Source organism: Lepisosteus oculatus, chromosome 20 (assembly GCF_040954835.1).
Source record: "Lepisosteus oculatus isolate fLepOcu1 chromosome 20, fLepOcu1.hap2, whole genome shotgun sequence".
Classification (NCBI taxonomy): domain Eukaryota; kingdom Metazoa; phylum Chordata; class Actinopteri; order Semionotiformes; family Lepisosteidae; genus Lepisosteus; species Lepisosteus oculatus.
Genome location: NC_090715.1, coordinates 1,779,390 through 1,801,975, shown reverse-complemented (window position 1 = coordinate 1,801,975; position 22,586 = coordinate 1,779,390). Strand labels below are relative to the sequence as shown.

Genomic DNA, 22,586 nt, shown 5'->3' with positions numbered 1-22,586 from the left:
AATCATGGCCTCCTAATAATCCCCATCTATGAATTGGCTTCATTACTCTGCTCTCCTCCCCACTGATAGCTGGTGTGTGGGGGGCGGACTGGCACACTCTGGCTGCCATCACATCATCAAGGTGGGGCTGCACACTGGTGGTGGTGGAGGGGATCCCCATTATCTGTAAAGCGCTTTGAGTGGAGTGTCCAGAAAAGTGCTTCTGAAGTGTAAGAAATTATTAATTACAAACAAACATTTACAAACATTTACAACATTTACCTAAATCATCTATTTTCTTCCAGATGTCACTCAACACATTCCCTGCAAGGTATGCTCCTCCCAAGGACCAAAGGTCCTACAAACTGTAACAAGACTGTGGTCGTTCCTCTAAGCAGGAAGGCTAAAATACATATTTAAAATATATACAAAACAGACATGAATGGTGGGAGAGTCAGTACAAAACTCTCCCACCATTTTTCAGGAGAGCCCCGGAGTCCAGTTGGACTTATATAGTAGGTCACCTTACAGTAAGCAGACTGTTTCTTTAAACGATCCAGAAAATGGGATCAGTAACTTGTTCAGTTCGGTTTACTTGTCATTTGCACAAGTGTCAAATGCCTGATTCCAAAACAAAGACATTAAAGGAATCACCAAAAACATAAACACAGAACAGCAGCAGCAGCAAGTTAAATGACATAGAGCTTTAATAAAGTCAGACCATGAGTGAGAGGAAAAAAACATCAGTGTGACCCAGCTGTAGGGGTAGAGTTCAGTAATCTGACAGCTTGTGGGAAGAAACTGTCTCCGAATCTGGAAGCTCCTGCCTTTATGCTCCTATATAACCCTTACCAGAGGGAAGGGGGGAGAAAATGAGAAACCAGGATGCCTGGTATCCTTAGCCATACTTCCAGCTTTTGTTTAATTAAGGGTAATCTGGTCCTTGTTGCTAAAAGTGTATTTTGTTCCGAAGGATGGCTAAATAATTCAACAAATCACCCGTTTTCAGTGATCACTGATCCATTGTTCCGGGTTTCAGGAGATCTACAGGACTGGAGCCTCTCTGTTGACGGCGCTTAGCCAGGTCTTCGGGAGCGTCAAAACACCATTTAAGCCGGTAGGTGGCAGCAGAAAAATTAAATCCTAGTTCATGTCCAAACTTACTGTGCTTTCTGCAACCTCTTGATTACTTTATTATTCAATCCATTGTCTCCGTTCGTCCTGTGCTTCAGTCAGATACCGCCATGAACCTCGGGTCCGGTATTTATCACACGTAAAAACCTTACACGTGTTTATAACAAGCACCACAGCAACTATAGTTGGATGTTTTAATTATTTATATAAAAGATTAAGTGAGTAGTGTAAAAAGCCTCCTATATTTTGGTACTTAAAATTATGACTGCCTTGATCCACCCTACACATGGTTAGAAATCAGGGAGGAAAAACGGTTCTCCCACGATGAAGACAGAAGTCGAAACGCTGCTAACTCGGAGCAGTTTTTTTAATAAGGGCTTCGACAGCAAAACTTGGCAAAAGATCCTTCGCTGCGGTTTCGGTTTCCGCCCTGTCGTGCGTGCAGGTCGGCAGCACCTCGGGGTGCCAGGAAGTACGAAACAGCGAGCAGCTGACTGTATCGTGACGGCTCGCAGGTCTGTCCCCCCGCCTCCCCGGCCCGTCCAGTCCCGTCCCGTCCCGTCCCGGCCCAGCCCAGCCCAGCCCGGCTCAGACTCCAGCAGCTCCGCTGGTCCTGCGGCGCACGTCTAGGGATCCTCGGTATTTTCCGCACCGTAGTACAGTCTGGGAGTCACAGAGACCGCCAAGGCGCCCACATGGAAGGTAATAAACTTTACTTTTTTTATTATTATTATGATGATGATGATGATTAAATCCCGGAGGATGTGAGTTGTTCTTAAGTACATTTTCAGAAAAGCAACCCCCCTCCCCCCCCGTATTTTGCTCGGTGAAATCAAGTTAAAAAAAAAGATCAGCCAGAACAGAAGCTAGAGACCTTCCCTTTAAAAAAGCTCTGTCAGCTGTCAAAAGCCGCAGACAGAAAAGTTTGGGTTAATTACAGCTCTCAGCGGCGGCGGGCCGTTGTGAGTGCATGTTTAACTTTAAGAGCTAAAAGAAGAAGGGTGGTTCAGGTTCATTATGCAATTGTTTTTATTGACTTTCTAATGTGCATTTCGCGGAACAAAAGCCTTAGCGCTGGCCGGGGGGAAGGTGCCGGGACTCGGCGTGCCGGCGGTGTATTTCCGGGTGCACCTGGGTGGCGTGCAGTAGTAACGCTCTCGACCTGTTAGCCTGTATCAGCTGGTGCTGAGGAGCAGACTACATCCTTTCCCGCAAGAAACCCCCACAACTGGCTCTGCTCTTCCCGCACTGTAGCGGAAGCCGAGAGCGCAGCGCGGGGAATGGCGGCGGCTCAGCTGACGGAGACGGAGATCAAGCAGCGGTCGATGGCGGAGGAGGATCCGAACGGCAACGAGCACGGAGCGGCCGCCCGCAGCAGCCGAGCCCCTCGCTGGGGGCCGCAGCACGCCGGAGCCCGGCAACTGGCGCAGCTCTACTCGCCCGGTAAGGCAGCTCAGAGCGAGGGCCGTGCAGGCAGATGAGAAATCGGCTCCGAAACGGAGCAGCAGCCCATGTAGTCGAGCTGAAACTCCAGTGGCGCCGGGTGACCGTGCATTTCTAGCGCTATAATTTTGAAAATGCACAGAAAATGGAAAACGGGCGTACGGGTTCGGAACCAGGACCACCAGCGGTTTCAGACAGAGCCTGCTCTACTGCACCGCCTGACCCAGTGCCCACAGTTGGAGCGCCGCGCTGTTTTCAGCTGCTGGCCCAGGCTGACGAGACGCACCGAATTGATCTGCCAGGTTGCTGAGATTATTGAAATGTTTCATTTGTTTAACGTATCCCCATATGTGGTTTGCTGGAGACTAAACACAAATACGAGTTTCCTGTGCTCCGCAGTCCGCAAAGGATGTTTTGTTTGCTGAGAGTATAAAGACAGTTCAGTGTTTTCGGCAAAGGTATAATAGGACGTATTTCAGCCGATCAGTGTCTAGATGCTAATGCAGGTGTTCAGGTGTGAATCTAGGCTGCTCCTGCAGCTGTAAAAGTGTATTCTAAGAGACATGGGGATAGGTACCAGAAAGAGCCAGGAGAGATAAAGGCATTGGGGTGTTGACTATCCACGTCTTGTGAAAAGTGGAGATTGAAAAACCAGGCCCCAGCTTCAGCTGTGTCTGTTGCCTGAGAGAGGATTGAAAAACTCGAGATCTGCACGACTGAGTGTTGGGAGATCTGAACCGTGAAGCAGCTGGCGTCTTCTCTCTAGCCAGCCTGGGGTTCTTATAATAATAAGAAATTATACTTCTTTACACTTATATAGTGCAGTATATAGCGCTTTTCTGGACACTCCACTCAAAGCGCTTTACAGGTAATGGGGATCCCCTCCACCACCACTAATGTGCAGCCCCACCTGGATGATGCGACGGCAGCCATAGTGCGCCAGTACGCTCCCCACACACCAGCTCTCAGTGGGGAGGAGAGCAGAGTGATGAAGCCAGTTCAGAGATGGGGATTATTAGGAGGCCATGATTGGTAACACCCCTGCTCTTTTCAAGAAACACCCTGGGATTTTTAATGAACAGAGAGTCAGGACCTTGGTTTTAGATCTCATCTGAAGGCCGGCCCCTTTTTTACAGTATAGTGTCCCCGTCACTATACTGGGGCATTGGGACCCACACAGATTGCAGGGTGAGCGCCCCCTACTGGGCCACTAACACCTCTTCCAGGAGCAGCCTTAGCTTTCCCAGGAGTCTCCCCTCCAGGTACTGGCCAGGCTCACCCTGCAGGGCTCCAGTGGGCTGCCAGTAGTGACCTGCAGGGTGACGGAGCTGCTCTTGTCACCAAGCCTGCAGCTCCTGGTATGAGGGAGGGGCTGACACTGGCGTGATGTGGCAGGTCCGTGCCCGAGGAGCACGCGTCTTCATGCCACTCCCGAGCCACTGATTAGCGGGGTCATCCCATCCTGGGACAGGGCCCGGCGCCGCGTGGAAGCTGACAAAGTCAAAGTTGTGTTGCAGTCGAAGGAGCTGGCTCCACGGGTAGTTCACACATAGTTCACAGTTTTCCGGGGCCCTTCTGCAAATGAAGATTCAGGAGAGGCCTTTGTCATCCTTGCAATTAAAAAAAAAAAAGAAATCAGTTTAATTCCGAATGCTATTAGACTGATAAAAATCATAGGCTGAGGCAGTTTGTCTGCTGCTAAGTATCATCTTAAGCACGCTGCTGTGGAACCTCATTAATTACTCTTGTTGTGGGGGGGTGACTCGGTTTATAAGTTAATCTAGTAATGCATTTTGATCTCGATGAGGGTTTGGAAGGCCGGCTGGAGTTTTCTGTCCACTGACCCTCAGCGGAGAGGGGCACTTTCTGTGGGCTGGAGCCGAGCGTGTAACAGAGACCAGTCGAAAGGTTTAGTGGCGTATCGTGGAGCAGCCCAAGCCTGATGGCCTGAGCAGGAGGCACTTGCAGCACAACAGGTCATTATAGCTCAGCTTGCCCGGCGGGCAGGGCCAGGGGTGAAAGGTGAATGGCACAGTTACAGTAAGGTGCAGGTCGGTAAACGCAGGCCAAGGATGATTGTCTTTGATGAACCTGAAGGTGACTCATAAGGGCAACACACGATCTGCCTGCGCTCTGACAGGTTGATATTTGCTCAGGGCTTATGCCAAAGGCCTGTTTGTATTGCTGACTTGATATCCTTGATTATGATTTTGTTTGTCCCTGTGGGGAGTCCCTGGCCGGGCAGTGAAGGTCAGCGGGAGACCCCTGCATGGGCAGCACGGGACGAGAACGGTGCTCCTTTCCAGTGAGAGACCCTCTGTTGTCCAATTTGTCTGTCTCTCCTGGAAGGTGACGAGAAGCCCTTCGCTCTGTGCCTGAGTCCTCTTTTGTCAGCGTGGGTCTAGGGATTCTGTGCCATTGTCTCGGACACATTCCCGAGACCGAAGGGAGTCCCCCCTCCCCGTTGAGGCTCTGAGTAGTCTGTCTCGGTACAGAAGAGTGCGACAGGATCTGCCGATCTTGGCAAGATGCAGATTGAGAAGGGTAATGAGCTCTGCTCTTTCTGCCTTGGTGGGGCTTAAAGGATGATTGGATTGAATTGATGAGGCTTTAGGCTGCTCAACAGACTTAAAGCATCACTGTAGTAACCTCTGGATGAAGAGGCAGCTGCAGGTCTTTGATATCCTTGGCTGCTGGATTGCTGTGCATGACTTAACTGCACTTTGTGGTCTTGTGCCACTTATTGATTTCTGGTTAGAGCAGCAGGATGTGTCGTGCTGCTGTTTTGATCTTGTAAAGCACCTGCTCGGTCTTTGAATTCTCTGGGTTTTAGCTCCCTGCCAGTGACCTTGGCTCCGAAAGGGTCCTGTGTACGTCTTCTGCTGTGAGTCACGCGTGCACGGCACTCTACTGAGTCATGATGACACCGGCTGTTCTGACACCAACAGGAAGAAAAGCCTGTTTTTTGCTACTGGAGGGATGCTGAAGTCATTCTCATGCTAAGAATAATTCAGGAGATATAAAACACTTCAAATACCCTTGAGGTACTTTATATACAGGGTTACACAAGCCAGGGAGTTTCAGGGAGGTACACTGGTAAATAATACTGCTCAGAGTTTTATTGTGGCTAATCTGTAAGCTTTGAAGGTGTTCTATAGTTTTCAAGTTAATATTTTAAAGCAAGGCATGTATGCTTTTCACTCAGTTATTCAGGTCTCTGATAAGCAACATGAATGAATAAAATGCATGGTTTTGTGGCTCGTAATCCCTTAGTAAACACAGGGGTGTTAGGCAGGGTTTCTGTTCATAATGTACCGTTGCTAGGGGTGTGAACCAGTTCTCTCTTGTTCTGCAAATAGATTTGCAAATTCTTGCGATTGTTGAGAACAGAGATGCAGGTTAACAAAAACTGAGGTTTCCTTATGAACATAGTGCAGAAGTGTGGCATATGGTAACATCTAACAAGAAGACACCTGGCAGCTTTGTATGTCGTAACTTGGCACCTTGTCTATACATTACACCCAGTGATGAGAGTTCTCAGGTGTTCTGTATTGAATTCTGTATGATTTATTTTGTTGTACTGGTACAGTAACACACTGCTGGTGCTGTACTTTGAGATAGCAAAGTACCTTGTGTGGACAGAAGAAAACCAGATGTTCGTTTCAAGTCATGAACCATTGCAGCTTGTGCTTTCAGTGTCTCTGCCTTTGCTATCAGGTTTGACAAGTCCATCACTGGAGTAGAGCAATGAAGAACTGGACTCCTATGTAATAATAATAATTATAATAATTGCTTACACTTATATAGCGCTTTTCTGGACACTCCACTCAAAGCACTTTACAGGTAATGGGGATCCTCTCCACCACCACCAGTGTGCAGCCCCACCTGGATGATGCGACGGCAGCCATAGTGCGCCAGAACGCTCCCCACACATCAGCTATCAGTGGGGAGGAGAGCAGAGTAATGAAGCCAATTCATAGAGTTGTACAGGACCCTTGTCTCCCATGAGTGTGCAGTGTCTAGTGCATGTCTATAAATGCGTCTGCATTTGAATTCAGGACAAGTAAAGGAGTGTTGCTTTGTGTTAGTTTGTGAATAAGGCAGAAAGCTTAAAATGAACTACCTGCTGTAGCTCCTGCAGTGCATTTCAATTATTCACACAACAGGCCAGTTGAATACATTATAAGTTAAACTAAATGGCTGTTTTAATATTTGATAAAACTCAGAATAAGTGAATTCGGGTGACTTTTTCTAAAAAGAAATGGATGATTCTGTCTGGGAAGTGCTTACGTTCCTAGGTATTTATCTTATTTTGCTTTCCTTCTTGACAGAAAGCATGATAGGCTCTTCTTCAGTGGAAATCCTGAAGTGGAGGTCTTAACCTTGAGACTAGGATAGTGAAGGACATATGGACAGTCCTTCCGCAGTGTGTGTGGGACTGTGCTGATAAAGCAGTGTATCCCCTAATCTCTGCCGCACGTGTCCGTCGGTGCCCGCATGCTCAAAATAAGGTAGCTAACACAGATACCGAGTTTGGATCCGGCATGTACTATGTCAGAGCAACTCGTAATAATGGAACTGGATCCAGCTGCTGTGCACTCTCGTGTGTCGGGTCATTCCTCCTGCTCTCTAGATTAATTTGTTCCCCATATAGCGCTCTAGTTTGTCATCCAAGGTCACTCTTTGTGCAGTCCAGTGCCGATCTCCCCTCTAGGATGGAGAGCAGCTGTCATTCGGGCTCCTCCAGCCTGCCCAGAGGAGGAGCGGCGAGCAGCGAACAGACCCCTTGCCCACGTCTTCGGCTCCTGCCTGCAGCCAGGCTCTGCTCCCGCTCCAGGCTCCGTTAGCCAAGAGGAGCTGCGATCCCAGGAGGGGCAAAAGCAAGGCTGCTGCTCCATTCCATTAGCCTGACACCCAGATGATGAGGAGTTGGCTCTCCGGGGAGATGGGCAGCCGAGGGTCACTTGTCTGCTCTGTGGCCCCTGCCTCACGAATGAAATCCCCTGTGTCTGTGAATAAAAAGCACTCAGTCTGACGTCAAGCCACCGGCCGTGTCTGGAATGTGTCAAAGCCCTGGCTGCGCATGTGATCCGAGCTCAGAGTTCAGGCTTGCCGTAGTGATCATCTACTGTGCGTGTGTGTGTGTGAAGCTGGCAGTTGTACAGTAAGTGTGTTTGTTACGTGTAGTGGCCAAACCAGAATGTTCGGTTCGTGCCTGCGCGTGACTGTATCTATAACAACCGGCTGTCCAGTTCCACCTTGCCTTTGTAACTGTATGCTTGCAGCATGTGTATTTTTGTGTGTGTGTCCATGGCAACCAGCTCGGAGATGTGTGCGCCTGTCCGCGGTGAGAGCGGAGGTCCACAGGGTCTCTGTGTTGGAGTCCGTGTGGCTGTCTGGCTGGCAGGTGGAGCTGCCAGCATCCGAAGGCACTGCGCTGCACGTGTTGGGTGTCCGCTGAGAGCAGGAGGAGCAGGGGCTGTATCCGATTTGTCCTCCTCGAGGTCAGGGGAATTCTACCTCTCTCTGCCACTGACCCACTTTTCCCTGCTGCTGCTCTCCGGTTTCTCTTCTCTCGGTGTCATCTGATGGCGGGCCAGTGAGGGCCACCTGCTCTCCTGTCCAGTTCCCTCCAGTCCCATCCCAACCCCTCAAGTCCCCTCCTCTGGAGTCCCATTCTGTCCCCTCCTCTCCCGTCCCCTCCCCTCCTGTCCAGTTCCGTCCCCTCCCCTCCTGTCCTGTCCTCTCCAGTCCTCTCCTCTCCTGTCCCCTCCCCTACTGTCCTCTCCTCTCTAGTCCTGTTCTGTCCACTCATCTCCAGTCCTGTTCTGTCCCCTCCTATCCTGTCCCCTCCCCTACTGTCCTCTCCTCTCTAGTCCAATTCCATCCTCTGCTCTCCTGTCCCCTCGTCTCCTGTCCCCTCCTCTACTGTCCTCTCCTTTCTAGTCCAGTTACATCTCCTCTCCAGTCCTGTCCAGTCCCCTCCCGTCCCCTCCTGTCCTCTCCTCTCCAGTCCTGTCCCCCTGTGCACCTCTCAGTGCAGTCGCCCTCCCTGCGTGCCAGGCCCAGAAGACTCTTCAGCAGGCTGCACGATTCTGGAAGAGAGCTTGTTTTTACACGCGGTGATGCTGTAACAGAGCCTTGGTGTAAATAATTGAGTGAAGTCATTTCTGGTGCCTCCTTAAATTTCATGTTTTTGTTGAATAGTGTTTTAGCTCCAGTTGAACTCGGCTCTGTAGTACTGCACCTCATGGGAAGACGTTGTCGTTGTTTTGAACCTTTTAAATGGGAGAGGAAAAGAGACCACTGTCAAGGACTTTCCTCTGAAACAATGACAAATTGTAATTACAGCAGTTAAGGCACCATTGGTGACTTCTGTTGCCTGTACCTAAATACCCTGTTTGTTACACTTCATCACAACCAGTTTCCTTAAAAATGCTTAGTGCACTACAAACTGAAGAACACGGGCGACAAATTCTCCGTGACGACTCTCGGGATTGAACGTTTTTGGCTGCTGTGTTTTAAGTTCTATATTTGTGCTTTAAAACAGGAGAGACTGAAGGACAACTTTGCAAGGATTGGTTATCGACAGAGAGGGCTTTTCGACTCCTCTCACTCCCGTTTGTTCTTCTGTTGCAAATTTAACACAAGAGAAGACTTCATGCTTGCAGTGTAAACAAATTAATTTTGAAAAATGAGCATGCAAAAAGGTCTCTCTCTTTTTTTTTCTTTTTTTTTAGCGCTTGGCAGTTGTGAATGTTACTAAGTTTTGTCCATCACTGATTAATGCCATCCCTATTAATTCCCTGCGATGGAGGGTTGGAACTGGGGGGGTTGACGCCTGCTCTTCGCTCGGAGAATGCCGGTGTTCTCTTCGGTGGTTTGTGTTGTCAGGAGTGTATTAATCAGCGCGTCTGCTCCTGTCCCCTGGACCAGGGGTGTTTCTGTGCAGGCTCTGCGGCTCCGCCACTGTAGCCCCCTCAGAGGGCTGGCCTAGTTTGAATTCTCGCAGGGAGAGTGCATTCAAAGACTAGCGCGGACCACCTGACGACAGGCGCTGATCACCTGACACCTGACAGTGCCTCTTCTCTCTCTCTCCTCCCATCTCTCCGAAGACTACAAAACCACTGCGTTTGGCAATACCTGCAAATATTCCTCATTATATCTATTTGAGAAAAAATGTAGCTTTGGTCATTTTAGGATTAACTTTATTTTAGGAGAATGCAGACAGCTATTCACTGGATAGCTGCACAACCATGTGGATACAGAAGCAGCAAGGTATGGAAATGAATGCAGAAATTATCCAGTTAATAAAACAACTGTGCATCTGGGACGTCATACTGGATTCAATTCAGTAAATGGGTCTCTTTTGGTGGTTTCTTAAAAGCCTAGATGTTTTTATTTCTGGCCAGCTATTTCCCTTACTGTCTGTCTAAGGCTTATTGAATCAGATCACTGCATATTTTCCCATCGTTTTTATATGGAAATACAGCTTGATCCGCTGCAGGTCAGGGGGGTGACCCTCTCCCCTCTCGGTTTCCAGTTCATCCCTGTGCGTTTGGGGGCGACCTGCAGCGCGATCAGCTCGGGCGTGGCCAGCCTGCTCCCTCCTCGGTGATCCTGGCTCTGGCTGGATCTCCCACCTCTCAGCACCCCTGTCCCAGCGCTGGAGGACCAACTAGAGCAAAGCAAGCCATAAGACGGGAGCTCTTGCATCTGCTTGTGTGCACTGCAGATTCACCATTTTGGCTCTCTCCGTGTCATTTCTCGCTCTCCAGCCGTCTCTTGCTGTGTGCGAGGCCACCAGAAACAGGTCTAGCTCGTGGTCTGACAGCAGCACTAACGATGTTGCAGTGATGACGACACTGTGTGTGGGTATCGGGGCAAAGGGCTCTGTGGTCTGGGTCTGGGCAGGTGAGCCCAGGTGTCGAGGCGGGCACTATGAATAGAGAAGGCGCCACGAGAGCCGGCCACCTCCGATCTTCACAAGGAGGAATGCTAGGTTACATGAAATTTTAAAGAACCACCTCCTTCACGAAACGCGATCAGCTCTTCTCATCAGCTGGCACACATCCCTCTTGAGGCTGCCTTTGAGGAGGTGCAGGTGTCTCAGCTTGGGTTTTCGGGCTGGCAGGTGGAAGGGTGCTTATTGAATAATGCAGCTGTCATTTATTAAAGCCAGTTGCCCCTGCGTGCTGTCTAAGCTCGGGTGATCACATGCACTCAAGCTTCAGTTAAAAACTTCCATTCGGAGTTCAGAATGAGATAAAAAAACAGGGTTTTACCTTATTTGCTTATTTCTGGTTTAACCTTATTTGCTTTGGTGCTGCTCCCCTTTGGACAGAAGCAGCCTGTGCTCCTGAGTGTGCAGCATCAGCTTGTGATGAGGAGCAGTGCGGGGGCTCCCAGCGGGGGGGGGTTCCATGTGGCTCTGGGAGCGAGGGAGTTAAAAGGGCGATGGGAGGACTGGGATTTGGGAAAAGATGCTTCAGCCAAGCTCTACAATTTGTCATCTGCTCCCCCTGCCGTTCCCCCAAGAGGCAGAACGCGGGGCGTAAAATGCAAACACACTGCAAATATTTTTCAAATTGACTTAATCATAGCCTGCTAGAGGAAAATGTCTCTCGCTCTGCGTTCGCCTGCTCCCTGGTGCTGTGTCTCTGTCCGTGGAGGAGCTGCTGTGCTGTGTGATAGGGGCTCTGTGACTCGGGCAGCCTTGCTGCAGTCGGAGGCTTCGGCATGGCAGCGCTCTCCGGTCGTTGAAGAATTTTTACGGCCCGTTTCAGTCCGTTTCCCTGGCTTTTCCCCTCATTAATCCCGAAGCCTGGAGAAGGCTTTCCGAGCGTGCCTGTTTAGCAGGCCGGGCTGTCTTCTGGCCCCAGGCCAGGGCTGACTCACGGAGCCGAGCACTGTGCGGCTCAGCTGTGCGGGGGTCTCCTGGGACTGGGGTCCTCTCCCCAGACAAGGCGAAGCACATCAGTCACCAGCACTGAACAGGAGGCACGGAAGACCAGCGAGTAGGACGAGCTCTGTCCCCCTTCCCCCCACTACCCAGTCTTACCCTCATTAACAGCTACGAACTGGGTCCATCGAAATGACACATGCCAGGCTAATATTTTCTAATGTAAACAGAGCAGAAGATAAATGTTTGTAAATGCGTGTGCACAAGGCATCAGCAGTGTGTCTTTCCGCAGGCCAGTCCCAGGTCTTTATTACAGGTGATGGATGCATCTAATTATACGACAATGCCCGATCAGTGCAACACGTCCTTTCTTATTAAAGGGCTCACCTGACATTGGGAACGGGCGGTGCTGCATTCCTCTGCTGGCAGCATGCTAAGGAAGGAGGCGGGAAGCAGGGGGTTTGTCGGTAACAGCATCGCTAAAATCTTTTTCTGATCTGATGAGTTTTCGTCGCCTTTTTGCTACTAGATTGGAAAAGGATTTCGCAGCGTTTTGTCTTAATTCATAAGACAGTGTCCAGTAGTTTTGGGTATTTTTTTCCTTTGCAATTTCAGATCTGCGCCAGGGCGATGCTGCTGTGATTTTCAGCAGCCGGCGGTGAGGCGGTTTTGACAGTTTCGGGGGCGTTTGTGCCAGCCGGGGCCCGTGGCTGTTGTATTTGTGAACCTCATGCGTTGCCCCTGTCTCTGTGTGCAGGCAAGAGGCTGCAGGAGTGGATCAGCGTGGTCCTCTGTGCCTGTCTGGTGATCATCAACTTCCTGTTCCTGCTGCTGAACTTCTCCACCGTGTACACGTATCGGATCATTATCAACACATGTAAGTGCAACACGCAGCCCGGTAGTATGTTCCCAGCTGCTTATCTCTCGGGTTGTGCCTGGCTGAGGTAGATTTGAAAGGCAGAAAGGTGTGCTGGCAGGGAGTTTACAAAAGCTCTGGTTAGCAACTCCATGCCCTGATAGCAAATTGTTTGATAATTAAATCAGGTTCTGCTGTACAGCCAACCATGTGGGGGAGTGCAACTGGAGGATTAGAAATGGTGACAGGGAGAACGTTATGAATTGAATCGGCACTCTTTAATTTGCGCCAGTACTGAGTGGTACTTTTACTTGAGATTGCTTTATGGCCGGTATATTGGATGTTTGTCTGCATTTAGTCAGAATTAACTTCTTTCATATATACAAAATATGTACCGTAGAGCCTCAATGAGGACTTTGTCTACATCTAATAAAAGTCAATAAATAATACCAGATCAGTCTGGTGGTTTTATCGTATGTGATGCACTTGCTCCAAAGCTCTGCCAGGTTAGTCTTCAGAGTTTTCGTATGTCTTATTTAAAAGCTCTTTAATGGAGCTTTAAAAGAGCCACAGCCAGCAATATGATCTGAAAATTTCCCAGAAGAAGGTCACTAACATTGAAGTTGAACAGCTCTTTAAGTTCTTTTTCTCCAAAATTAGTTGTTAGCTTTAAACCTGCTAATGTGTTTGCGAGCCTGGTATACTGTTAGACACAACATTCTCAGGCTGTAATTTACAGAAAGGGTGAAGGATTTTTGATCACACCCAATGTACCTGTCAAAAGACAGCCTTGTTGTGCAATGCACGATCGGGACAGGGTAGTACAGCACAGTACATCCGTCTGCCCCAGCACGCCGACATCATTAAATGTGTCTGGCAGGCTGAAGACCCACAGACCTCTCCTGCTGGAGCTGGTGTTCTGACTTCCCCAGTTTGACATTTATGAAGACACCATCAGATTTTATTTTTCAAGATCTTATTAAGCGGGTTATGATTTAAAGAAATGTAACAGACATGCAGAGTGGCCGCAGAGGTGCACACAGCTGAGATGCTGTCAGTCCTTACTGATGAGCTGGACCTTTCTGTGCTGCCATCTTCATATCCGCACACACACACACACACACACACACACACACACACACACACACACACACACACGCTCCATTCCTCTGGCCTTGTCCTTGAACCATGTACAGACTGGCAGAGAACACGTGAGGTGGGAGGGGCCTGTGAGCTGACACGCCAGGTGGGAGGGGCCTGTGAGCTGACACGCCAGGTGGGAGGGGCTGCAGTCCAGCAGCTCCCCACTTGTCTACAGATGTGTTGCTGTTGCAGTTGCAGGGATTGTGACTGCGGACTTCGCCTCCGGCCTGGTGCACTGGGGAGCGGATACCTGGGGCTCTGTCGACATTCTGGTCATCGGCAAGGTGAGCTGAGGGGGGGCCGGGGGGGTGGTCAGACAGAGATAGAGGAGCGGGAGAGCGGCAAGAGGCATAAACTCCGCCCGTCATGGGGGGGGGGAAATGGGGGACAAGAACATGGTGATGCTTTTCAGACCTCAACAAGAGCCAAATTCCCACACTGTTTCTCTTCCATGAAAGTGACGGAAATGACTGAAATCTGAATAAAAATGGAATTATTCTGAAAAATCATTTAGGTAAAATCTTCAGTGAAGGAAGACAGAGAATTGTTTTTAATGTCTAAATCAGAAACCTAGTCATTGGCTCCAAAAAGCTGGGTGGACACACTGTTGAGACACAGAGCACCTGCCCCCTGGGCGTGGCGGTTCTGCAGGGGCGGGGCTCCTGGGCCCTGGGTGTGGCGGTTCTGAGGGGGTGGGGCTCCAGTGCCCTGGGTGTGGCAGTTCTGAGGGGGTGGGGCTCCTGGGCCCTGGGTGTGGCAGTTCTGCAGGGGCGGGGCTCCTGGGCCCTGGGCGTGGCAGTTCTGCAGGGGCGGGGCTCCTGGGCCCTGGGCGTGGCTCGACAGGTCACTGCTGATTGTCCACCAGGTGAGATAAAGTGGGGACAGAGCTCAGTCAGAAGCTCGTACCTGAATGCAGAGATCCTTTCGTTACTCCCCCCTCCCCCAGCAGACCCATTCCAAAAAAGGATTCTTGAAGGTTATGAGCAGTGACGGCGCCATTAATAATGTTAATGAATGTCTGTAAGGGGCTTCATTTGGCTGATGGCTAACTAAGCTTGCGGAGATTCATGCTCAGTAGTCTTCACCCCCCATCTCTGTAGTATTGGTAAAATGTCACCCCCCCCCTTCTCAACACAAGCTCCTGGCTCCCTCCCCACCTCACCAGCATGTCAAAGGGTGAAAGAGCACCCGACTCCTGGAGCAGCACGGCTCAGCAGAATGCAGAGAAACCCCCACTGCTCTGCAGGCTAGCTGCAGTTTTTTGTGTTACACAAGAACCTTTGTTGTTTGGGGGGCAGATCAGGAGACTGGCCGTCTCTTGGGTTGAGGCTGAACAGGGAGAGAAGGATAAAGTATACAGGGGGGATGTGCTCATGTGAGTAAAAATGAAAAAGGACACGTCTGGCGTTGAAGTCGCCATTCTCATTATGTGTTTAATCATAATGAAAGGAGGAATACGGGCTCCCAGGCTGGCCCTAGTGAGATGCCCAGCTCCGAGGACAGTGTTGTGTAGGAAGATGCATGTTGCAGAGGGTCCTGTGGAACCTGTATGTCATTAGTGGCAGTGGGGGCCTGTAAGCGCTTCAGAGTGAAATCGCACAGCGCAGGGTTATGCTTCTGCGCCCGATGGCGGACGTTTTTTTTTTTTCGGTTGTTTAGTATAATTAGGATTTGCCACCTGGGAGCGGCGGACTTCAAAGAATCGAATTTGCAGAAATCTAAATGAGTATTTTAGGCTAACTGTGTGATGTTAAAGATTAAAGACGGCACTTAATGGATGGAGATGCAGTGTAGGTCATGCAGTAATATTACCGCAGGATGATTGTAAAAAAAAATAATTAATCTTTCGTTGGTCTTGGCAAAATCTATTTCTCTTGCAGCTCTAGAGCAGCCTCCTCATGCCGATGGATATTGTTCCCAGTTATTATTGGAAGGCAGGAATGGCAGGTGGTTAAATGATTGGGGATTAACGATAGTATCAGCCTGGCCGTGCAGCAGTGGTGTGTCCACACAAACAGCATGCCCATGCTTTTGTGTTCCATCAGTAACTTCACATACTTTAATCTGAGGGAAGGAAGAGAAGATCAGTATCTTAATGTTTGATGTGTGCTCCAGGTCTCTCTGTACGTTAACTGGCTGCAGCACTGGAGCTCTATACTGTAGAACAGTGTCGGACAAACACTTGGATCTCAGCACTGCTTTATTACTACTTAATTTAATTGCTCATTTAATGACCTGGCTGTCCCAGAGATCAGTGTTTTGGAACAAATCTTGTCTCTTGCTCTTTGAGTACCTCTGCATCAAAAACAGTAGTGTGCGAGGGAGAAGGGCCAGCCCTGCTTCTGGAGAGCTAGCGTGCCGGGTGACTGCAAGTGTTCACTTGTCCGATTTGTTTTTTCTTTCCAGGCCTTCATCCGACCGTTCCGAGAGCACCACATCGACCCCACGGCCATCACCAGGCACGACTTCATAGAGACCAACGGGGACAACTGCATGATCACCATCCTGCCCCTGGCACACATGGCCTACAAGTTCCTGTCCTACCCCCCCGGTTAGTGTCCCACCCCCCTCCACTTCCTGTGCTTCCTCGCCTCATCCACGCCGACTTGCAGGCTGGGTAGTCAGTCCTGCCTCTGCTGCAGGGCCCCCTGGCGAGTCACCCTGAGTGAGTTCCTGAGCTTCCTTGTTCTCCATCCCTGGAGTAAGAACTCAAGAAAGCTTGCAAATGAGAGGAGCCATTCTCTGGCTCTGTCCTGTTTGGAATTTAGGAGTTATTGATCTCAGGATCCTGTCGTTCTTAAGTCTCAGCTGTTCTGCTGATGGTGTTCTCTTTGAATCTGACCAGCAGTTAAATAAGCACCGCAAGGGGCTGCGACGGTGTTGGGGCTCCCTGTGGTGATAGCGCGGTGTTCTGTGGATTTATGTCTAGCGCTCTGCTGTACAAGTGATCTTGCACTGCTCTGCGCCGAGCCCAGTTGGTTTCTCTCTCTTTCTCGGGTGCTGTGTAGCGCGGTCTCTGCAGCCTGTGGGGCTGGGCTGGAGCATAATGCTCAAGACCTGTGTCGCTCCTGTCTCCTGTCCCCGCCCAGAGGAAAACTCTGGCAACCCTATAGGGGAGGCCTGGTTCCGGGTGACCCCGATTTGTTAGGGCTCGTTGTGACTGTAGGCACGTGGCTCAAGACTTGTCCAACTTGGAAACGGACAAGCTGGTCAGACTGGAAAAGCTCTCCATTTTAAGTCCAGCGTTCAGCCAACTGGCACAATGGCACACATCCAGGAAACCTGGGAGGAACCTTGTGAGCCGCTTAACGTGCGACTAATTAACTCTTGCATCTTTTTCTTTCTCCCTCACGTTGGACAGATTGAACCTGGGTTAAAAATGACTGAGCACAGTGGTTCTGCGCTGTACATGCTTAGGTCTGGCCTTTGTGTGTGTTCATGTTTTTCCCCATAAAAAAACACTAATCTAAAACCTGAACTTCCAGAATCACTCCAGCCTGTAAAGCAAAGAGCTTAGATCGCCCTCTGGTGGACAGAGAGCAGCACTGCCTGTGTGTGCATTAGAGTTTGACCCCTCCTGACGATGAAGTGGTTGAATGTGTGCCGGAAGCAGTGTAGACGCTAGATTTCAGAAAATGAATGTTCCATGCAAATTTATTGCTTTGGTTTTTATGCTGATATTGTGGTGATCCAGGGGTCTCTTGGTTGTTCCCTGAAAGTCTGCTGGAGTCGATTGCAAAACAAAGACCACAGATGACAATGTCGAGCTGCAAAAGCTGATCCTCAGGTGGATGCTCGGAATATTTCTCCTCCTGAGCGAATGTCAGTCCCTGTTCTCCGAGATCCACGCGTGCGAGTAAGGGAAGAGGCATCGATGCAGCCGTAGAAAAAGACAAACTTCCTTTGTCAGTGCGTTCACATATCTGCTTTCCCCTTAAGAAAAGGCTGAGGCGCAGTTCTGGAGCCAGACCGGCCCTGCGTGCTTCAGGAGTGCTGAGCGGCAGACGGTGTTAATTCCTTCACAGCTGACGCAGGGGGGAGTTTGCGATAGTTGTACCAACAAGGTGTTAATTGGTGTTGTTAAAATAAGCCAGTGCTTGCTCCACGGGACCTTTTGATTGGAGTGGCAGGGTTTATTTATTTATTTATTCATTCGTTTCCTGCCTCTTCTTTTTAAAAATGTGAACCGGGGGTTCCTGGGGCTCGGGATGTCAAGTGGTCGGGTTGGCGGGGTAATTATTCTGGTGAGCCACGGGTTCCTCAAGCCAGAGCAGGAGCCCTGACAGCCTCGGCTGCTGTTCGCTGGGTTAGAAGTGAGTGTGTTAAACAGGGCAAGATAATTCCCCGTCGGAGGCAGGTTAACGAAGAGGTCAGCGTCCCCAGTGCTGGGTACTGAGGAACAAAGACTGTTCTGCTACAGCCCTAATGCTGGCTGACAGCCTGTTGTTCTGCTACTCTCACTGTCGTGTCTCCCCGAGTGACCAGAGGCAGACATGCTGTCTGTGGGGGGACAGTTGACTATATTTAAGACAGATCTGTCGTACCAGGTGCCCGAGCAGGGCTGTCCCCTGAAGGTGTACATTTCGGGGTATTGAGGGGCGCCCCTGGCACCCGTGGCTGTAAGCTTGTTGTCGTCCACAATAAAGCAGAAGGCAGGGCCGCTCCTTGCTCTGCTTATCGGGGTGAGAGGGTAAAGATCGCCCCCTGCTGGTCAGTTGGGCCGTTGCTTGCAGCGGTAAGCTAGTTTACAGTCGTGGAGGAGGAGTCACATGGGGTGCCCCCCCCCCTGAATTCCCGCTAACGGCCCTCCCCCTTCCCTTCCCGCTGTGTTCCAGAGGCCCTGGCGGAGCTGTACCCCTGGGAGTGCTACATCTTCGCCCTGGCCATCTTCGTCACCATGACCAACCAGATCCACAAGTGGTCGCACTCGTACTTCGGCCTGCCGCGCTGGGTCACCCTGCTGCAGGACCTGCACATCATCCTGCCCCGCAAGCACCACCGCATCCACCACGTCTCCCCGCACGAGACCTACTTCTGCATCACCACAGGTAGGGGGCGCACCAGGGTCTGCGGGAAGTCAGGTTGCTTCACCGCCAGCACCTGTATCACCCTGCAGGTCAGCACTGGCAGCCCCCAGCTCAGCAGCGCGCGCCCTGGATGGGAGACCTGATGGGAAAACTATGGCTGCTGCTGGAAGAGGGTTTAGTGGGGCCAGCAGGGGGTGCTCACGCTGCGGTCTGTGTGGGTCCTAATGCCCCATATAGTGACCGGGACACTATACTGTAAACAAGCGCCGTCCTTCGGATGAGACGTAAAACCGAGGTCCTGACTCTCTGTGGTCATTAAAAATCCCAGGGTGTTTCTCAAGAAGAGTAGGGGTGTTACCCCAGCATCCTGGCCAAATTTCCCATTGGCCCTTACCAGTCATGGCCTCCTAATAATCCCCATCTCTGAACTGGCTTCATCACTCTGCTCTCCTCCACATTGAGAGCTGGTGTGTGGGGAGCGTACTGGTGCACTCTGGCTACTGTCGTATCATCCAGGTGGGGCTGCACACTGGTGGTGGTGGAGGGGATCCCCATTACCTGTAAAGCGCTTTGAGTGGAGTGTCCAGAAAAGCGCTAAATAAGTGTAAGAAATATTTTTTATTATTCTTATTAATCCCACAGCAGTGCAGGGGTAAAGGCAGCGCTTGCCGCCGGACTAGAAAAACAGCCCCGCATAGGGTAATAAATCCGAGACTAACCTGTCTTGAGAGCGCTAATTAGCGTATGTCCGGTGAGTTAAGGAGACTGTTATCTATCAGTAACAGACGCTGTGCCTCAGCTTTGTCAGGACATCAGGATTGGTAATCTCCTCACCCCGGTGCTTATCCTGTTCCTGACATCTTCTGTTTTCACAGAAGGGGGGGTATATGGTAATGATTTAAGTGTCGGAAGAGAGGCTGTTATTTTTCAGCCTGATGGGGGGAGGGGGGTTAGGAGGTCGGCTTTTAATCCACCTGGGACTCCCATTTTATATTGTAATGTCCTGCGAAAGTTGCATTTTCTCCAAATGAGTCGCGACCCCTTATCATGACAGAAAGATTTGCGTGGGCCTGCCTGCCTGCCTGCCTGCCTGCCTGCCAGCCTCAGGCTGTGTGTTTGTGTGTTTGTGTGTTTGTGTGTTTGTGTGTTTGTGTGTTTGTGTGTTTGTGTGTTTGTGTGTTTGTGTGTTTGTGTGTTTGTGTGTTTGTGTGTTTGATCGCACGTGCCCCTTTTAGGAGACCCCTCTGCTGCTCAGCGGTGCCCAAGAGGGAGAGGTGGGCACTGCCGGAGGGGGGCAGTTTGTGGCGCTGCGCACCTATGATGAGTGGGATTAGAAGATGCGCTGGTCACAGTGGACACGCGGCTCGTCTCCGCGCACAACGCTGTTCCAACAGCTCCCCGCTTCCCCCTCCGGGGGCCCGCCCCACGCTTTTGTTTTTAGTGACAGACAATCTCCGCGTATGTTGAACGGTAACCTACTGTCGGCGCTAACAGACAGGCTGCGCAGGGAAGGAAAGCAGGTGGCAAAAGGGAAGCGCTCGTGCTGGCATGTCTCATTGGTGCCGTCCGGCAGGGACAGGACCAGAGCCGCGTGGGGCTCCAGGGGGGGGGGCTGACGCCAGCGCTTGAGCTGCGAAAGAGGCTCATGGGAAGGGCCGTGTCCGGGGCTGTCCAGTGCCTGGTGACTGCAGACAGGCTGTCCTCTCCGCCTTGCGGGCGCTGTGAAAGGCCGGTTTAGCATTCATTTCCCTCTCCTAAGCCTTGGTACTTTATGTGGCTTGTGATGTGACCCTCCTCCCCACGTAAGTTTAGAAACATAGAGTAGGATTCTGCCAGATTCTTTCGGGCCTCCCGCCCACGCTGAGTGGAACAGGCTGCTGTGGTCTTCTTGCCGTCCGGAGGCGGGCAGCACCACCTCCGCACAGTGGGAATCTAGACTTGGGGACTCGGTGGGGTCTTGTGCCACAGACATCAGCCGGCAGCCGTATCACCCTGCAGCTCCCAGCTGGCAGCCCAGTGGAGCCCAGCACCGTGAGCCTGGTCAGTACCTGGAGGGGAGACCTCCTGGGAAAAACTAAGGTTGCTGCTGGAAGAGGTGTTAGTGGGGCCAGCAGGGGGTGCTCACCCTGTAGTCTGTGTGGGTCCTAATACTCCAGTACAGTGACGGGGACACTATACTGTAAACAGGCACCGTCCTTCGGATGAGACATAAAACTGAAGTCCTGACTCTCTGTGGTCATTAAAAATGCCAGGGCGCTTCTCAAGAAGAGTAGGGGTGTAACCCCGGCGTCCTGGCCAAATTTCCCCCTGGCCCTTACCAATCATGGCCTCCTAATAATCCCCCTCTAAGAATTGGGTTCATCACTCTGCTCTCCTCCCCACTGAGAGCTGGTGTGTGGGGAGAGTACTGGTGCACTCTGGCTGCCGTCACATCATCCAGGTGGGGCTACACACTGGTGGTGGTGGAGGGGATCCCCATTATTATTATTATTGTAACGCTTACGGCCGACAGGTACTGTGTAAGAGCCAGCTTACCATAGCAGGTGACGTCACCGCCGTTCCCTGTGATAGCAGGACTACAGCTACTGGGCTGTAGAGAGATTTCTCTTTGGCTCACCGGGCTGGGTCCCTGTTGAGTGACGGTGCGGGGCCGACCTAATGCGGCAAGGGCGCCTGCCTGAAACCCCGTTGCGTTTTTTTATTATTATTATTATTATTATTATCCTGCCTTTACTTACAGTGTGCAAGCCTTGCCCCGTCAGCGAGCACTTTAAACCACCCCCTCTCTCCCTGTCCGGCAGGCTGGCTCAACTACCCCCTGGACTGCCTGGGGTTCTGGCGCAGGATGGAGGAGCTGATCGAAGCCCTGACCGGGGAGAAACCGCGCAGCGACGACATGAAGTGGGCCCGGAAGATGGAGTGAAAAGGGGTTTCGGGGTTCTGGTGGCAGTGCAGGGAGCGGGGGAGGAGAGTTCCCTCTCTGCTGCACAGGCGGCACCTCAGGACAGCGGAGACGCCCGCAGAGGAGAGGGGAGCAGAGCAGAGCAGAGCAGAGCACGGACTTCGCCGGTGGACCAGAACCGTCTAGCATATCCTTCTTCGTGGCGCAGCCGAACGGAACCAGTACCTCCGAAGCAGTTGTGCGACTGTAGTCACTTTAAAAAAAAAAACCCTGTTCGTGGTCAAGCGCCGAAAGCAGGCCAGCTGGGCCGAGGGCAGCAGCTGTGCCAGCCTCTGTCCCTCCTGGTGCCCAGCGGCGGGCTGCTCCGGTCCTGCCGCTCGGCGGGTGCCGGGCTGCTGAGCTGATTGGCGCTGGGCCGTCACGGATGTCATAAAGACTGGAGGTGGGGCTCTTTGGCACTGAACGCGATGCAATAACGCCGGAAGCACAGGGGTCAAAGAGAAGCCCTGCTCGTGTTTGTGTGTGAAAACGGGAGAAGCACTTGAATACCTGCCCCCTTTCTCTCTCCCCGGTCACAGAAACCACCTCCCGCCTCACACACGGAAACCTCCGCTCAGCGAGGCTGGAAAAGAAGACCCTCGGAACCACAGCACTTTGGATCAGCCGGCTGCAGGTTCTGGTTCTGGTAGACAAGTCGGTGCCGGCTGGGCTTGGCACCTCGGGCCGTTTTCAGAAACATTGCGTTCTTTTCCCACCGGTTTCTTGACTTGACCGCCCCCTGATGTCCCGAAATCAAAGCAAAAAAAGGTTTCGATGTCTTCTAAGATCTCCCCTGCTGTTTCTGTGTCAGTGTGGTGAGGAAGCAGCAGGTTCAGTTTTGCGCGACGGCAGCGCTTGGCGCTGGCGGCCTGGCTGGAGAAAGCGAGGGCCGATTCCGCACTGGAAAGTGAGAAGGGGAGGAAGAAGAGAGGCTTCAGACCTCCTCTGGCTCCGTGGCCTGCCTCCTGCTCTTGTTCGTTTCTCCGCCCCCTGTCCAGGCAGCCTGAAACCTCCCCCTGCCAGTCCGCCACGCCTGCCCTTACAAGAGAGGAGAACCCTCCCCCCGCCAGTCCGCCACACCCCGGCCTCGTCGCTGGCTCTGTGTGTAGAGGACCGCTTGTCCCCCTTGAAAACTCTTCCAGTCTATTCCTTTATTATCTC

The 22,586-nt window shown here is 51.4% G+C and overlaps 1 protein-coding gene across 1 annotated transcript; it reads left to right on the top strand.

The window, feature by feature from the left end:
• The first annotated feature begins 1,544 nt into the window (after window positions 1–1,544).
• LOC102687926 (plasmanylethanolamine desaturase 1) lies at window positions 1,545–22,209 on the top strand. The gene is made up of 7 exons (XM_069181272.1): window positions 1,545–1,815; window positions 2,368–2,556; window positions 12,216–12,335; window positions 13,650–13,741; window positions 15,864–16,008; window positions 18,293–18,505; window positions 21,286–22,209. Exons 1-7 carry the CDS (start codon window positions 1,809–1,811, stop codon window positions 21,405–21,407), a joined length of 888 nt encoding a protein of 295 aa, XP_069037373.1. The 5' UTR covers window positions 1,545–1,808; the 3' UTR covers window positions 21,408–22,209.
• Window positions 22,210–22,586: the final 377 nt, after the last annotated feature.

Bases quoted from the DNA above. Each gene is read 5' to 3' on its own strand.
- LOC102687926 (XM_069181272.1), top strand. The intron at 12,336-13,649 runs GTAAGTGCAACA...TTGCTGTTGCAG, and splicing joins TCGGATCATTATCAACACAT to TTGCAGGGATTGTGACTGCG. The intron at 13,742-15,863 runs GTGAGCTGAGGG...TTTTCTTTCCAG, and splicing joins ACATTCTGGTCATCGGCAAG to GCCTTCATCCGACCGTTCCG.